The 18,526-nt window shown below is 40.5% G+C and overlaps 2 protein-coding genes across 3 annotated transcripts; one reads left to right on the top strand and one right to left on the bottom strand.

The window, feature by feature from the left end:
- Window positions 1-1,193: 1,193 nt before the first annotated feature.
- Window positions 1,194-10,760, bottom strand: pes (pescadillo). 2 transcript variants are annotated; one of them, XM_079516066.1, is made up of 15 exons: window positions 10,562-10,760; window positions 10,280-10,359; window positions 9,108-9,261; window positions 8,408-8,517; window positions 7,128-7,299; window positions 6,905-6,994; window positions 6,256-6,372; window positions 6,092-6,160; window positions 4,924-5,013; window positions 3,478-3,608; window positions 3,249-3,374; window positions 2,427-2,611; window positions 2,111-2,244; window positions 1,852-2,019; window positions 1,194-1,529 (listed from the first exon to the last, which is right to left on the bottom strand). In XM_079516066.1, exons 1-15 carry the CDS (start codon window positions 10,583-10,585, stop codon window positions 1,449-1,451), a joined length of 1,731 nt encoding a protein of 576 aa, XP_079372192.1. In that variant the 5' UTR covers window positions 10,586-10,760; the 3' UTR covers window positions 1,194-1,448. The 2 variants fall into 2 exon arrangements, with proteins under 2 accessions (XP_079372192.1, XP_079372193.1); XM_079516067.1 differs by having other exon boundaries at window positions 2,111-2,238.
- A 1,879-nt stretch (window positions 10,761-12,639) lies between these two features.
- p2rx2 (purinergic receptor P2X, ligand-gated ion channel, 2) lies at window positions 12,640-18,038 on the top strand (the record flags this gene model as incomplete). The annotated part of the gene is made up of 12 exons (XM_079516957.1): window positions 12,640-12,779; window positions 14,682-14,817; window positions 15,271-15,342; window positions 15,827-15,902; window positions 16,007-16,103; window positions 16,198-16,278; window positions 16,467-16,620; window positions 16,920-17,050; window positions 17,153-17,243; window positions 17,338-17,403; window positions 17,494-17,571; window positions 17,937-18,038. The coding sequence occupies 12 exons, from the start codon at window positions 12,640-12,642 to the stop codon at window positions 18,036-18,038; spliced, it is 1,224 nt and encodes a 407-aa protein (XP_079373083.1).
- Between the last annotated feature and the right edge of the window lie 488 nt (window positions 18,039-18,526).

Below are 18,526 nucleotides of genomic sequence, written 5' to 3'. Positions count from 1 at the left end.
CTAAATTGTGAAAAAGATAATGTATCACATATGTAACAGGGGTATAGATACCTTGTTTGTATTTGTTTTTCCACTTCCAAGATCCATGCCAATTTACTCATCATTCCCATACAATTATGTGCAGTGAAATGTTGGTATGGCATGCACCGCCAGACAATGTGTGACAATACAAACATATAATACAAAAACTAGACAAAATAAAGACATAGTTTAATACAAGTTTATGAAAATGTTTAGTTATTGAAGAATACCAGAACATGTTGAATCTTAGATTAAACTGTAAACTGTAGCTTTTGATGCATTCTATTTAAATTAAGACAGAGCGCTTGTGTCAATGGAGAATTAAATGGACATCCACCAGGGATTAACAAGTCCATCTGGCTGTGGGAGACGGGGTGTAGCAATACTGTATGTGGTTAACGCCTCACCCGTTACAGTAGGGGCCCTCTCCCTGTCTCTCTTAGCACACTGTGGCCCTTCAACAAACAGGGAGACAGCATAGGGCTCGTGCTGCTCATCCCACTCGCTATGCATCCAGCCTCAACACTAACGCTTTTGTTGAATGGGTGTGCCCTGGCGTGCACGCACCCAGAGTGCCAGGCTGAGACCTGGACTGGGCGGGCATGCGTGGAATGCGCATCAGGCCTGCGGGTGAGTGGGGAGGGGAAGAAGACCAGTGAGGTCAGTCAGAGAATGAAGAGATTGAGTAGTGGAGGGCATGACTGGCCTGGCCCTCAGCCCGCTGAGATCACAGCACCCTCAAAGGCCTACGGATGTGAACGTTCCTCCGTCATCACCACCCACGGTTCAGGCACAGTCTAGACCAATCCCTGACCCACCACGCAGTGACACCATAGTGATCTCTGTCTCTATATGAAAGTAGACACTTAAGGTTGTGGACTCGAGATTCCACCCTTTGATGGCTGAGGCTTCCCTTTTTACAGCTGTAGCATGTGACACAACGTAACCCGTCTGATCTGTCAAACACACCTACAACCCTAAATTATTCAGCATTGCTAACGCCGTGTGAATAGAACATTCAGTGGTACAGGAGGAAAAGGGACTAATTACAGCTCATCTAAATATGGAACTTGTGATAACGTGTGGTAACTTGCACAATCACAAATATATACAGCAAAATATACTAATGTGGGTATTTTACTGTAGACATTAGACCATTAAAGTGTAACAAGTGAAGTGGAGGCAATTTATTAATGCATAAAACATAAAATAACATTAAGAATTCTTATAAAGCAAAGACAATCTGAGAACTCAGACAATACAAAATTATGTTTCTGATCCGACATTTTAGCCTTCTGTGACTTGACCACCATGGGACGCAGGCGATGCACACTACACTTAACTCATGAGATTCATGAGACATCAACCATCAATATGCAACTTTATGAAGCTACATACATAGTCTGTCCAGTCATCTTATCTAATGACTATTGTTTCTTGCCCTTTTTCTTCTTATCTGCCTTGCTGGCATCATCATGAGCTTTCCTCTTGACGGCTAGCTTGTTTGCCTGTGGGGGAGGAGAGCAGATTGAGTTAATGAACAGTTGAGGGAGCAATGAAACCTATTGGCATTTAACACGTTTTGAAGGTAGGTCACCTGTCCTCTGTAAGGGTCATCATTTAACATGCAAGCTTTGTAGACCTGGGCTATACAACACTGTTAACCATTATCCCCATGTTCACTATGGCAGCATGCCAGACAGAAAACAGATGATGGGACCAAGGTTAAGTATGCAGACACTTTAGTTTTCCCATCATGTACCTACATAATGACTCTTGTATCAACAACTACCGTACATGTATATTCACTCAAAAGAAAGTCGCACTAACCTCTCGGATTGTTCTCTTCTTGCCAAACATAATCTTGTCGTAAAGATGCTTCTCTCTCTTCTTCATCATCATGATCGCCAGACGTTTCTCCTCTGCCTTCTCCTCTTGCTCCAAGCGTGCACGGTTTTCTAACTTAACTTTCCCAGGAGTGACCTTCACTGGCAAAGACTGTAAAGTGGAAAGGAAAATGAAGTGTTAATATTTAATTAATAAAAAACAAAACAGTACAAATGTCTTCTTAATCTCAATGACCTCTCACCTTGCCCTGAGAACGCTGCTGTTCCATTTCCTTCAAATTCATCTCATCTGCCTCTTCCTCATCGTCCTCTTCATCATCTTCCTCGTCTTCATCCTCATCATCCTCTTCTTCCTCCTCCTCCTCCTCCTCTTGCACTACGAGAGACCAAATGCATGTTATTTTTTTTATACATCACTTGATATATGCATAGTGTAATGTTAACCACTGACTGAACCACAACAAAATTCTAAAATAGCCAATCTACAAGTTTAAAACATCTATAACGAGCAACATGCAAAAAATTGGAACAGCAGGGTTAAAGTGGTGTGCTTCGCACCAGGTTTTTCTCCTCGCTGTAACGCCATGATCTTCAGCTTCTCTGGTGGCACGTAGTCTCCTTCCTTCTCCACCACAAACGGAGACAGGTGGGGTGGAAGGGTCACGCCAAGGAAATAGTCTGCCACTGGCAGGACGACTTTGGCATTGACACAGTCGTACACCCACTGTGGCTGGATGTAGTACCTACCAAGAAAACATTCATTACATGTTACTGTTATACAACTACAATATGGAATTACTGAAACATTGTTCAGGAAATCAGCAAGCGCATGACTGTCTGAGGGGGTAGATAGTTCATAATAAAGGCACAATTGGCTGAAATGGTGTGTGTGGGGGGGTAGTCTGTCAAACACCATGAAGAACAGGGCCCCTTTGAAGCAAAGGGGCAGGAAGTCCCCCTTTCAAAGGCAGTATTGTTGGTACCATGACATGTAAGAGGGGGCATTGAGGGAAGAGAGACACATGCTCAATCAGCTAAATGTTCAAGAATCTAAGATTCACTAATGGAATGTCCGCTCAAAAATATAAATAGCTATGTTTTTGAGGGCTGCTAGCCCCTCCTAGGTCCAGCTTTTGGTGTGTGTGCACAAACTTTGTCCTACACAAACATTAAATGCCATTGACAATGAATGGAACATTTTGAGTGTTCATCTAAACAAACATTGAAGACAAAAGTCAGGACACAACTTATGATTGGCCTGAATGAGATGATGTATGATGATAAGAGTGCCCCTCACTTCACACGGTGTGATTTGTTTTGTAAAGGAAGAACTATTGGAAATGCACAACAATAAAACCCACCAATCAATTAGTCTCCTACCTGTTCATGTACTGCTTGTCCATGTCAGGTCTGTCAACAATCTGATGAGTAATGGTCTCATCTGTCACATCAAATGTGGCACCAATGCAAACCGACTTGTCCCAGGACACCTCAGCCCCAAAACACCTGATGAAGCAATAAGTGATAAATTTACCCGCATAAATTAAGGCTTTGCCGTTTCTTTGGTTCCTCTTTGAATGTGGTTTGGGTCACAGCAGCTCACACTTACCTGAGGATAAAAGCCAGGGACTCTCTGGGCACTTCCCTATTGAGGAAGACCTTGAGTCCATCAAAGAGCTTTTTCTGGGCCTCCTGTTCTTTTTGTTCCTTTTCTCTTTCCTGCATCTTCTCCATATCCTCCTAGAGAATGTGTTAAAGACTATCAGATTTCAAAATACATGTTGCACTTTAGTAGAACTGTGGGTTGTACAGCGGTCTGGCTATGATCATCAAAATATAGTTTATTATCCGTTGTTTCTGTGCGTTGTGAACAAACAACTATACATAGTAGTCACTCTCATCGTATAGATGAGTACCCTCCATACGGGACCCCGTACCCCCATTTGTGAAGCATTGCTCTAGTGCATCTAAAACCAATAACATTACCAAAATATGTTGCAGACAAAACCATGCTCTGGTCAAACTCTGGTCCCTGCTAAATAAACATTACACCTAAGGTTCCCCCAAACTTCACACCTCTCTTTAGAGTCAGGGGGATTAAACAATTGCAAAATCGTTACGCAGCAGATTTATCGTTACGCACCAAATTTGGTACACACTCTTTAGGCTGTATCTCACCATCTTAGAAGGGGTTCCCAAACATTTGGACATATTAATGGCTTTTTAAAGGGAAATCCAAAATGGCTGTTAGAAATTACCCATAATTCCTAAAAGGGTATATCATTGTCATTTTGAATGATTGTGCCAAGTACAACTATTTTACCTCTATAGAGGGTATGCGCGTGACATCATCGTACCTGGAAGTTATGTGGGAACGCCCACTGAGTGGAAAAAAACTACTTTCTGGCCTTGACAGCCCATTCATCCAAACAGAAAAGTCCTGTCTGATTGCATTAAACAATGTTAAACTCACCAACATTGCAGCTGTACGAAAAGCTTGAATTATCCTTTTTCTATCTGCAAAGTTTTTGTTTCATAAAAATCCACCATAGAAACGTTATGAGCTACTTTGTCAAGAAATGCCCTGCATTTGATTATTTCAAAGTTTGGAAGTGCTTGTTTTGGTACGCAGGACGGTTGAGTGATTTCCAACGAGCGCTTCCAAACTCCAACACTCATGCTGTCCTGATGGGAAAATCATGCATGTGCATACTCTATAGATTAGTAAATAAGATAATGATCTGGCCTGGTCCAACTCTGGTCCCTGCTAAATATGAAAATGAAATATTGTTGTAACGTGAGCATGACAACAATGACAAAGGGGAAAAAGTGAAATAGGAAGCAAGAAAAGACAATACTTCCGGTTCCTGAATCACAGAAGCAACAATTAAATATATATAGTCTTATATATCATGCCCAGATAGCTATACAACTTACGTTTCTTTCCAGTCAGGCAAAACAACCCTGCCAGGGTGACAAAGATCTCATCCATAGCATAGCTTTAGTGTTTCTTCAAACACTAAAGATAAATGCACACACAGAATAATATCCTTACCTCTTCAGCAGGAAAGTGGTCAAGCTCAGCCTCCTCCTCCTCTACTGTGGAAACCACCCTCGCCAGGCTGGAGCTCAGGGCTGAAAGTTTCTAAATTACAACAGAAAGGGTCTTTTATCCATCAATTACAATAGAAATGCATTATTTGACTTACAGACCCAGGATCTGAGGTAATAGAATCTGAACAAACCAAGACCCAAATTACTGGGTCTGGGCTGTTGAACAGCAAGCATGTTGGATGTTTTTTGCAGTAGCTCTGCAAGAATGTGACTTCATGCACATTAGTGCACCAATCAGTATCCTTGCACAATATCAAGCTTCAGTACCACAAGCTCACAGTGCGTCAACTTGTAGATTGTTCGTTTTACGTTAGGTTTGACGGAAGCTCTCCCGATAGGTCACCAATATCAGGATATTATGAGTGCTGCAGCCACTGCCAAAAGTGGAATTACATACCAGTACCTGGTTTATTGACAAATTTGACGTTGTTTGTATCCAATTGTCTGCGTGATTTTTATTTATGTATTGCCATACAATGAGAGTCTATGGAAAGCTTCTGGTTTCTCACTCACAGAGCACAGAGGTGAGAGATAGTAGCAACACAACCCAAGGTTCCACCAAACATTAACATCTCTCTTTAACACAACCGTTGCCGGGATTCCTTCAAAATAGGAGCTCTGGGGTGCCGGAAAGACATGGCCGCTTTTACTCGGAAACCCACGACCCGGAAACAATCCACTAAAAAAAAGAGTTTACTTTACATTGCTAGCTTACATTGCGATCGTTTTAATTTATACGATATATGATCCAAAAAGCGTTCATATTTTGCGGGAGAGACGGTTGAGGAGCAGAAATGAAGCGCCAGTATATCGATCCGTTCACACCACGGAGAGCGCCCTGGATTAGGAGAGACGAGTCATTCTTTCCGCCGCGCTAACAGCTAAGTCAATGGTAAGCTAACAATTGCCTGCCTAGAGTGTAGCATACGGTAGCCAAAAGGCGAACTGACAAATAAATAAAAAGGAAAAAATTCTGAATATTCTTATCTCGCCCCGTATCATTGAGGATGCGTGTGAGGACGTCGGATGCACCCCTCGGTTCGAGTCCCTAAGACGTTCCCATTAACACATAGAATGTGTTAATGGGGAACATTTCAATAGTCTCTTACCTCTAGGGCAGTTTCCGAGTCCATGGCATAGTCTTCCTCATCCTCTGTCTTCAGCTCTTTGCTGTCCAGCTGGAAATGAAAGTGGCCAGAAGTCATGACTTCTGTACAGTATTCAAACAAATATTTTACGTTTCTAATACAGCAATAACAACGTTATGGTGTACCTTTGGTGGGTACACTAGGTTGATAGTCTGGTAGAGACGGAAGTTGATGAACCCCAGAAGGGTAGTATAGAACTCTGTGAAGGTGGACATTACCCTGTAGTCCACATCAGTAGGGTGCTGGAAGAGCAAAGGTTAGGTTTAAGCACATTATGGCTTTAAGAAGTTATACTTGAGAATTTCTAAAGCACTCACACTCGTGTGTCACAGTTAAACCCATCTTCCAATAAAACTGCAGTCTGCTTTCAGATCGACTTGACAGTTCATAAGAGGTCTGGGTGATACGATTTCAAAGCAATCTTGATTCTCTAGACAAAAAAAACTTCTTGCTTATTCGACTGCCCAGCCTTAGTTGACACAATCAGTTCTGCAAACACGAAACCCGAGATCCTATTACTGATTGAAACTCAAAATACAGTATAACTAACAGAATGAAGGTATGACGATCGATGTTTAGTCAACAAACACCACATTTCTCAAATACAGTCATTGTACTAATCCTAGGACTGATACTCAGTTGAGAGATCATGGCAGCCAGTACCACGATATACTATGGCAACAATAAGATTTATTTCCAGAATATGAATGGCAACATAGCTTGTTATTTGTTTAAGTTGTCGAGTGCACTCGCATTTCATCATTCTGCACTTACATCATGAGCAAACTGGTAGGGTACGAGCCAGGTAATGGGTTGTCCAAGGACCTCAGCTTGATAGTAAATTCCTTTGATGGAGAGGAATACCTATCAGACAAAAAATATACTATTCAATGGAGGGAGGGAGAGAGAGATAGAATACACAGATGACACTGTATACTTTAATTATCTGCAAAAAATATTTTTGTTTGCTGCAAACTCAAAAACTGTTGGCTCATACCTTTCTGAGAGCACGGGACATGATTACAAAATTCATCCACTCCACAGTAAGACGTCTGCATAGCTGGATTGACTGGACATGGCATTTTCCTGTGCGAGCAAAGGTGGAGAACAGGAAGCACATGGAGACTGCATCATCAACGTCACGAAGGGCATCAGTGAACGTGGGATACCTGCGACAAGAAAACACCAGAAATGATTTATAGATTCTACATCCTTTAACATGTTTACAAATAAATTATTCTTACAACTTCATATGACAGGATATCGCTGACAGCTTGAATTTGGTTTTTAGAAAAAGTGATCACAACACCCTCTTCTGTTGATTCTTGGCACTACATTTAGGGTGCTTTCACACCATGTTCATTTAAAAAGGGCCCATGGTCCACTTACTCCTTTGGTCCAGCTGGTGTGAACACGCATTCAAACTCTGGTGCGGATCAAACAAACGGACCATGGTTTGCCTGACTATGCCAAACTCAGTTCGTTTCCAAACTAACCACAGTGGGGTTCGTTACAGGTGTGATTGCAGTCAGACTTTATACAGGACCAAATAGTAATAGTATAGTAAGTTAACCAAAATAGCCATCGGCAGTTGTGAGGCTGGACTATAATAAGTTCTAAAAGCATGTATTTCTTAAGGGAATCACTATTGATACGACAGCTGATCTTTCTTTATGAGCTGCAATAACAGTAGACAAGACAGTAGGGTAGACCCTTTCACCCCATACGAGTATGCTGCATATCCATGTAGGAGGCGCCGCGCATTTTTAACGGCAGAGTACAAGGTTGTAACATGCCCTAAAATAACAGACACATTGTGGTACACGGTATGGTACAGGATGTTAGCTCATAGATCTGTTCTTTTTAAGCATGCGCCACCGTGCAAAGTTATGACGTAGCTATAGAATATACAAGCATTCAGATAACGCATGTTCTCTCCTCTCCAAGTTTGAGTTTGTATGTTTCCTCCTGAAATGCATGCGTTTTGCTTCTATTTTTTTAATAAGTGGCTGTTTTCACTGTTATTTGATTATACAAAAAAAAACAACAACAATCACTAATCACTATTTGGCAAGTAAGTAATTTTCCATAGAAATAGCATATTCTGTCAGTAGATCAATTTGGCCTGTATGACCAAGTCTTGTTTCCATAGTTGGTTCGCTTTACAACGTCCTGTTGAACACTAAACAAACCAAAATGCAACAATTTAAATATTTGGTCCCTAATCCAGACCTTCTAAGCAAACTTTGGGTGTGAAAGACCCCTTAGTGATCTCACCTCTCTTTGATAACGTGGTCCAATTTATAGGCTGGCTTGTTGTCTCTCAGTCTCTCCACTCTTGTCCATTCTGATTTTCCATATGCCTTCCTCAGTTTCCGTACAAATATCTGTTAAGATAAGGACAAAGCACAGTATTAGTAACGTAACAAGCTGGATTGGGCACATAAGGAAATCACAATATATAAAGACATTTAAATTCAACACATGAAGACATTAAAAAAAGTCTAGACACTGGTGGTGATGCTGAAAAAAACTGTACTGTGTGTGTGTGTGTGTGTATCAATATATATATATGTGTGTGTGTATGTACAGTTTGTACACACACACACACTTTGTTTGCATCATCAATGTTTCGATCTATTCATAATATCTTCATGATGTATATGACCTAATATAACCTAAATATACGTTTGTTAAGTTTGTATTTGCCCGAATGACATCAACTTGCGACGGGCATTGTCATTGCCTCCCTTAAGTAAAAGGTGAACTATCTATTTCTAAAATAAATAAAATAGTTAATTTTAGGTTATTAGCCAGGGATCCTTTAACCCCCCCCCCCCCCTTCACCAAATGTGTTGTGAGCATGTAGATCTGCAATTTTTGGCTAATGTTCCCCCCAGAAAATGGATGCAGGCGGTTAAAATAAATAAGAAATATACATCTATCGAGATATTGTGCAGAGTGAAAGTGAACATACCTTGTACGCTCTGAAGTTCCCTACAATGGGCTCATGAAGCAAAAAGCGAATGTCTTTCAGCAGGTAGAAAGTCCTTGGGGCTGTGGATCCCTTGTTCACCTTTTTCTTGTTCTTGGGTTCATGAGGATAGATGCCTTTAAGAATGCATAGGCGTCTGAAATCAGGACGTCAGATTAGTTTGTGAGCAGCAGACAATTGATTGATTGATTGAAGAATTTATTAACAGTTTGCAGAATTACAGTACATTTCAAGCACAAACTCAATACAAAGGCTGTTAACTGTGAGTGGACGACCCAATTAAGCATTACACTTGTTTCCAACAGGGTCCACCATGTTCAAATCATCAAAACATTTAGAGACGTACAAATAGACACTTCTATAGACAGAACAGGAATTCATCAAAAAAGAATTCATCAAAGAAAGCTTCAGACCTCCCAAAACAAACTGATTCAACTACTTCTCAGCCTGCAGCCCATGTAATTCCAACACATTTTGTTAGTCTGGGATGGCTCAGGGTAGACAGGGTTAAGCAATAAAAAATGGGATTGGTTTTTAAGGTAGTCAAAGGGGCTTTGCCCTCAATGTCCAAATACTACTGACTAACTACTTAAAAAAAGTGAGGGACACCGAACAAGCGACAGACAACAACGATGTGGTGACACCCACCTATAGAACACACTTGGGAAAATTATCTTTCTACTACCCTGCCCCCAAGTGTGGAACACCCTGACCCCATCCCTTAAAAAATGTGGATCACTGGCTACCTTCAAAATAGGCTTGAAAATCCATCTTTCAGGAGACCACAAGGCGAGGTAAACTCACCTTTCACATAGAAAGGAGATGGCATTCACTGCTGCCATTTTCTACTTTACTAATTTTGTTGACATTGTATTTGTGTTATTTTTATGCTTTTGATTAATTGAACACATAGGACGACAATGAAAACAAGTCGCCAGGACCTTTTGTTTTATCCTTTACCCCAAATGTCTGACTGTACCTCGTGCTGTTTACATTGATTTCTGTCTAATAAAGAAAAGTATACTATAAAGTATTCAATCAAACTGCTATAGTGGGATTATACAGCATTGAATTGTGATAATGTGATCTTCTGATAATAATAAACATCCGAAAGTGAACGGCAAAAACTATTTTGACTAATACTAGTACTGTACCTGAAATCTGCGAGGCTCAGCTGTAACTTCTTGCGAGCTTTATTTCTGGTGATGTAGTTGGTGGCACAACCCCTCTCGAACTACAAAAACAAAGACATCTTCTGTCAGACATTACGCGACTACTTTAGTTAAGATATTCTAAACTTCAGCATGTTAACCAGAAACACCAGTCAATCTATTTAACAGTCTACTTCAGTGTGCCGCTATTATGTTAGCTAAAGCGGCTAACAGCGATGGCCACACAATCTATCTGTGTGACATTACTTTAATGTGCGCACTTACCTTTTTCTTTTGAACACCACCCATTTCTTAAGGGATAAGCGATCTAACGCACAAGTATAGATGTAGTTTTAATAGTCTAGTAACTATGTAAACATAGCATTCCGCACACTAACTAACCAGTGGCCGATACACGTGTTGTTTGGTTGTTTGACATGCGCAAAAGAAAATGCGTAACGCGGCGAGGACCCAAAGCAGTTCCCTTTTTCGCCTGAATAAAATGTAGAGCTCCGCCTCCGGTGTGTGCGTGTGTGTGTGTGTATAAATTGATATATTGAATATAATCTTCAATCTTCAATATATATAATATATAAATTTATCTATTGAAGATTCTGACTTTCAAATGTACATATTTTTTGTTTTGATTGTATTGCTGTATTGTTGTATTGTGCTTTCTGCTTTGGCAATGTAAACGTATGTTTTCTCATGCCAATAAAGCCCTTTGAATTGAATTGTGTGTGTGTGTGTGTGTGTGTGTGTGTGTGTGTGTGTGCGTGTGCGTGATGTGTGTGTGTGTGTGCGCGCGCGTGAGTTGCGTGCGTGCGCGCGCGCGTGTACAGTGTCAGTGTTTTGATTGATTGATTGAAAAATGTATTAACAGTTTTCAGAATTGCAGTACATTTCAAGCACAAACTCAATACAAAGGCTGTTAACTGTGAGTGGACGACCCAATTAAGCATTACACTTGTTTCCAATAGGGTCCACAGTGTTCAATTCATCAAAAACATTTAGAGACGTACAAATAGACACTTCTATATAGACAAAGGACAGAACAGGAATTCATCATAAAGGAGGTAAAAAGGGAAAAGAAACATATACAGTGAGGGAAAAAAGGGGTGGGCGGTGGGGGGGATTCACGTTCAGCTCCGTTCATTTGTTTGTTTTTCTTGGAGGAGCTGCGTTGGGTCCCCAAGTCGGCTCCGTGGCCGTACCTTGAGTTGGCTGTGTGGCTGTGGCTGTGTATCTGTACTGTAATTATAAAATAGCTCAAGGCTCTATTGCTGATTACTTAGGTTAGGACCCCCGCAGTGGTGTCCGGTTAGAACTTAAACCAGGATGCTTCGACTTCTGCCTTCTCCCTGAAGCCGACCCTATATATTCTCCGACCAGGCTTGTCACGATGACTATAAACCAGTTAGATAGATCTATCCATATATGATTCTACCACATCTATCTGATATCAGCACTAGGTCGGCTCGGGCCCAATTATAGGGATTGTCATACTAGACATGTCATATAGCCCAACGTCCTAGTCAGAGTCTTCATTACAGTAATCTATGGCAATGACTTTGACCTTTTAACAAAAAAATAACACCTACCTCCCCGGCTCCCCCTGGCCAGAGCCCCTGGCTAGCCGGGGCGCCTGATGGAGGGGAAAGGAACTGGTCGGAATAACGTGTTCCTTCCACGCGGAAACTACCCTGTCAGGTGAAAAGAAGCAGCTTGGACTCCTCATGCATAGAAGGAAGCATGAGGTCAGTCCGCTGCCCCCCAGGTTGGCAGAGGAAGTGTAGCGCCCAGGATTACATTAGATAATTGACACTGGGTGAAAAAATGGGTTACAAAATTGTGGGATTTATAAACATTCAAAAAATAATAATAATAATAACACCTAATAAAAATAACACCTAATTCCTTTGGTTGATAAACAGAAAATAAATGTTCAGGTAATCAGGAGAGAATACCCATTTATCAGTTTAATTTTTTATAGTGTTCCAGTTACAATTATGTCTCCTCATTTCTTTGTGCCATCACTTCCAAATTCACTTGTTTAATCTGTATCCTTTCCTGTCTGAGTTCTATATCCTCATTGGATTGGATAAAATTTGTATCCTGAACTGAAAATGCATTTTCTGTTTATCTGGACAGAGAAGAGAAAAGTAGTCAGATTAGAGCTATTTAACATGTCACTTATTTAAGGTCAGCACTGGATGAGAGGGGTGGAGAGAGAGAGAGAGAGAGAGAGAGAGAGAGAGAGAGAGAGAGAGAGAGAGAGAGAGCAGACAGACTTCACCAGTCACACAAGACATCAGGAGAAATCCGGAGAAATCTGTACAACACAGACAGTACTTGACATCATAATGGGCTTGCTTGAGTTCATTAAGGATTATTTTCTTGGTTTCTGGGACTATGAAACTCCAAAGGTAATGGTGGTTAAAAACAGAACTCTTGGAGTCATCTATAGGGGTGTACAGTTTCTTGTGATGACGTATTTCATCTGGTGAGCTTTCCCTTCATGTTTTTGCATGTCTTATGATGAATTACTCATTTGTATCTACAGTAATTGTCACTTTGTTGTGTTCTAATCTATTTTAGATTCACATTATGTGAAGTAAAATTAGTCTTTCATTCTTCCTTAAGGCTTTTGTTTTTAAATTTGTTTTTAAATTTGGAAATTAATTTCCAGTAAATAATAAAACCTGATTCGTATGCAGTAATGAGTCTGACTAAAGTATCCGGTACGGGAGCAACATTCGAATGTAATCAATTTAAATCCAATCATCTGAATTGAGCCTATGAAGATAAATAGACCAAAAAGCTGAAATTAACATTGTGGTGATAAAAAGCCTCACATTTGCAATTAGCTCTCAGAACAAATAACAGCCACCAATGTCAAGAGCATGTAGTCTCACAGGCAATTAATGAGCAGATGATCTCTAGGCTCATTTACATACTTTGTGGTCTATTGGAAGCACTTCAGCTTCATTTGAGAGTGGTTGAACCCAGATAAACTGCTTAACGAGGAATATAATGTCATCACACACCCTTTCAGCTGCTCTTGAGAAAATGGACTGGACAGATGCTCGTCTAAATGGCACCTTGGCCGAGCAAACCTGCCCTGGTCATATTTCAAAGCTGCATTTTTACTTCATAGCATTGCACGACAAAAGTGCAGCCCGTACGGAACCTTGGATGATGGGATACATTTTAAAAGCAATAAAACTCAGAAATAAAATCTTCTCTGAGGAGCACAACAAAAACAAAAATGAGCAACTACCTGAAAAAATGCAGGAAACAACAAAATGTATAAACAACCTACCTGGTCACAAAGGCAAAAAATAACTTCATAAATGAGAACAAGCAAACACCACCATTGCCACCCTGTTAGTCAGTAAACTCCCACCGCAGGTGTTTACAGGTCTTTACGTATTCACATCAAATTGAGTATAATAAACATCACAATATAGCTGCCACCATCATCTCTTAAATTATGCAGATCCATCCCCTGACCCCTGCCTCCCCATTGGTATGTCATCTAACTGGCCTCCTCTGTCACTCCAATACACATAACATTTGACCACTCATCCCTATATGAGGCGCCAATGGCAGCCATGCTTCAATTAATTCGGCCAAGTTGCCACGTAGGACACATAAGAGCCTCTCCAATGGCATTAAGCGTAGCACTTTTTCGAACCATAGTAGAACACTAGGAGGGCTGTCATCTATCCATTTATGAAGAATTGACAAGCGAGCAGCATAAAGCTTGGGCCGTTACTGAGGAGGCCCTCAGTTCCGAACTCACCAAACTCCGCACATGGCTTACCGATAACAAACTCTCACTACACCTTGGTAAAACAGAATCTATTCTATTCGGATCCAAACATTCCCTCAGTAAAGACAACGTAAATTATTTCAAGGTAAAAGTTGATGACAGTAATCTCTAGCAAAGAAGATATTACATATTTGTGCTGTATTCTTGACAACAAGCTGACAGGTGAAGGCATGGCAACAAAGATGATCAAAAAGTAAATCAAAGAACAAGATTCCTGGGCAGAATTTCCTCTTTTGTCAACAAAAGGGAGCAAGAACAACGATCTAGTGCCACCCACTTTCAAAACAAATATGGGTAAATTCTCCTTCTACAGCACTGCCACTGCCTGCTAAAAATCCACCTTTCAGCAGGCCCAAGGGAGAGGAAATGATCACCCCCTTCCTTTTCCCCACCCTGTACATACAGTGTTATTTTTCCTGTGATGATATTGAATTTTGTTGTTACTATTCTTGTCATGTCTATATGGCCTAAATGGAATCTCTCTGTTGCTATTTTTACATTCTGTTTAATAACCTATTCAATCAATCAAAACAATCAACATAAAATCGGTAATATCAAATCATCCAACAGGTATGTATTTATAAGTGAGAAAGCATATCAAGAAAGTGAAACTCGTCCAGAGAGCTCAGTTTACACTAGGATGAAGGGCATAGCAATTCAGGAAGACCATATCCTGGACACAGTGGAGTATGTCCGACCCTCAGAGGTGAGTTCACCACCATTTAACGCAGTGGTTCTCAAATAGGGTCCGGAGACCCCCGGGGGCCCTAGAGGGGGTTCCAAGGGGTCCTTAGCTAAAAAAAATAGGCTATTTGTTAATCTTATATAAATGTTGGCTATTTGAAAATAGCATATTTACAAACTCACAACGTGTCACATCGTGACATGCTGTGAGCTTGTAGATCTGCTATTTTCAAAAGAATATTTGAATATTTTTGAAACATTTTAACAGCACAAATTTTGTATGGGGACCCTAACTCCCTGGCACAAAAGCTTGGGGGTCCATGGCCAAATACATAACATTAATTTTGGGGTCCCTGACATGAAAAAGTTTGAGAACCACTGATTTAGCGCAGAAGAAACCTAACTACCCATCAGTGTGTTTATCTTTTCATGCTAGCGAAACACTTTGTAATGTGTTTTGCCATTTTCCTTCTAGGGTGGAGATGTGATTAGCGCGATACTAAGACGTGAGGTCACCTATGATCAGAAGCAAGGAGAGTGTGCAGAGGTGAGAGTTCAGCCAGAGTTTGTTCACATTCACACAGTCAGTGTTCAGATTAATAAACAGAAGATTAGGGGCATTTGAAATTGAGACTATATCCATACCCAGGGGTGGAAGATTACTCAGATTTTGTACTTAAAGTAAAAGGACAATACTCAGTACCACCAGTTATATATATTCAAAAGTTTACCTAGTAAAGAAGTATTTGCCGTATTGTACTAAATATCAAAACTAATACTCAAAATTGTAGGCCTACTTAGTTACTTTACACCAGTGACCAGAAGTTTTCTTTACCAAACCTTGAACAAAGTCTTTGGTTTAATGTGAAGATGTAAAGGAGTAAAATGAACACAGTGTTCATTTAGTGTAGTGTAACATCACTTCTGCGTAATACACAGGAAAAGAAAATGTAATAAAGGTGTATAAGTTACATGGCTACTATCCACTGGCAGGAAATAATCCTCCCAATCATCCCATGGTTTCATTTCAGCATTTCTCTGTTCCCAACGCCAACTGTACAACAGATTCTGATTGTGTCCCAGGACAGGTTGACTTTGATGGTCATGGTATGTTTGTTATTTCCCTCTGAAACAGTGGTCCTCAACATGGGCCGGGTGGATATTGCAAGTGGCCCCAAAAACAAAGATTTTAATGATTATGCTCTCTGCAGGCAAGAGAACTGGGCGTTGTGTTCCATATTACAATCAAACCTTCAAAACCTGCCAGATACAGACTTGGTGTCCTGTTGAGGGATATGCCACTGTAAGGTACAGCTCTCCTACATTGCACCAAGAGTATGTACTATGCTGTGATTTCAGTCTAAAAGTATTAATTCTATCATTTCTATGTTATATTCAACAGGGAGCCGGCATTAGTGAGTGCCATCAATTTCACTGTCTTCATTAGGAATTCTGTTCACTTCCCCAAACTTAAAGTACTGAGGTATACTATGCAGTATACAGTTGCGCACACACGCACGCACGCACGCACGCACGCACGCACGCACACACACACACACACACACAAGCACACACACGCACACGCACGCACACACACACACACACACACACACACACACACACACACACGATTCATTGATTAAAGTATATTCCTGTTATCATTTGTGGCAGAGGTAATGTCAGAGAAGAACCAAACAAACGCAGCCTGCATAAATTTCTCCACAAGTGTCACTATGATGTGGAGAAAGAACCCTACTGTCCCGTCTTCAGACTGGGCTACATCGCAGAACAAGCAAGAGAGAATTTCAATGAACTCTGCAAGACTGTAAGTGTGTAGTATCTGGTATACGCTGTAATTCTCACTAGTTCAAAGTGGATGGATTCTTTAACATTCATAAGAAAACGTTTTACATTTAAACAGTAAAATGCAAAATGTATCTGTAAGCATTTTTTTCATAAAGCCTGAATTTAGCTTTGTTGTATAACGGTGCTGTGCCTGTGCGCCAAAATAGCAGATCTACAAGTATGCATAGAGGGTACTAGCATTGTGAGTTTGTAGATCTGCTAGATCTGCTCTTGTATAACAGAGTATACCGTACATTAAGCAATTATTCTGTCTGCCAGGGAGGCGTGATTGGTGTTTGTATCAACTGGAAGTGTGACCTAGATCTGGATTCCTCTAATTGTAAACCCACATATTCCTTCCGTCGCCTTGATGTTCGAAAGGATCTGCCCAGCTCTGGTTACTACTATAGGTAACAACGTCTGTACAGTATATATATTAACCTTGGTTTGCCTTTGTGATTTGGATCTGCCTGCAACTCCCTTCTGTCTTTTTCTTCAACTTCTCTACATAGATTTGCCAAGTTTTACAGCAAAAATGGAGTAGAGTCTCGGACACTTATCAAAGCCTATGGTATCCGCCTGGATGTCATAGTTCATGGACATGTAAGAATACCTCACTGAATATTTAAGATATTGGTTTCTTTTCAGATCTGTGTTGGAGTTCTGTCTTACGTACTTGAATGTGATGTCTTTGCAGGCTGGTAAATTCAGTCTCATCCCAACCATCATAAATGCAGTGACGGCCATGACATCGGTTGGAATTGTAAGGTCTTTAGTTTAATCTTTCCTTGGTTGTTTTGTGACTGTAAAATTAACACAATAACTCAATTATTTGCTTATTGTTTTGTCCAAGTGTTCCATAATCTGTGACTGGATCATGCTGACGTTCATTGACAAGAATGAGGTGTACAGTGATAGAAAATTTGACGATGTGAGTAACAAACCTTCTTTTTGAATGTTTCATGATTTACAGTACACACTACATTCAGCCATAAAAGATTAGTTTGAACAGCTGTAGGCTACTGTAGTTTTTGACCAATGTCAAAGGGAGCTTGACACTCACCAAAGTTCCAAGTTTATTCATAGTTCAGTTTATTTTGCAGCTCAAAAGATTCCATAGAAACCAAGATTGCAATATGCAATTCTACCCCAAAAATGACTCCTTCTGTGCTGCATAATGTATTTGGTTACATCTATATAATGATTCCTTTTGTTTTGTATTTTAGATTAAGGCTAAAAGAACAGGGTAACTGATTCCTGTGTAAGCAGATCTTGTCTTTTGCCCTACCTCCACAGGTACTTAGCAAAGAGCCTGCACAACCTCAAAGTTCCTCAGAGTTCATTTTCGTCAGCTATGGCTCAAATCTTTCAGACCTGTCAGACGGTGTGCCACTGTGACGTTGAGCTGATTCCACTATAGCCCATGTGTGTATTGATGTTCCTGTCACTTCAGACTTTGAGTGGTGTCTCAGGTGCCTCTCAAGGCAGTTTGATTAGCCACTGTGCCGATCATTGTTAGCCTGGTAAAATTAAATGGGATTTCCGTTTACCAGGCCTGGCTAGATCATTGTGGGAGCCATAAATAGTGGCATCTTGATGGATGACTATTATGTACTGTGACAAAAATACCCCAAAGGAGTGGTATTTTATAGTACCTTTTTTTTTCTTCTGTTCTATACGACATACTGCAATGGATGTATTGTTTTGATCTCATTTGGTAGGAATTGAGATGACAATGGATTAATTCACGGATTGCAAGGGAGTTCTTTTACCCTGTCACAGACTGTCGATTTAAAGTTTTAAACCAATGTATTTTTGACATTCAAACCCGACAAATAAATGTTCTTTATCAACTTGAAATCTGTTATACAACCATAATGCAAAAT

This window comes from Electrona antarctica, assembly GCF_951216825.1.
Source record: "Electrona antarctica genome assembly, chromosome: 12".
Lineage (NCBI taxonomy): Eukaryota > Metazoa > Chordata > Actinopteri > Myctophiformes > Myctophidae > Electrona > Electrona antarctica.
This window is presented reverse-complemented; position numbering and strand designations above follow the sequence as displayed.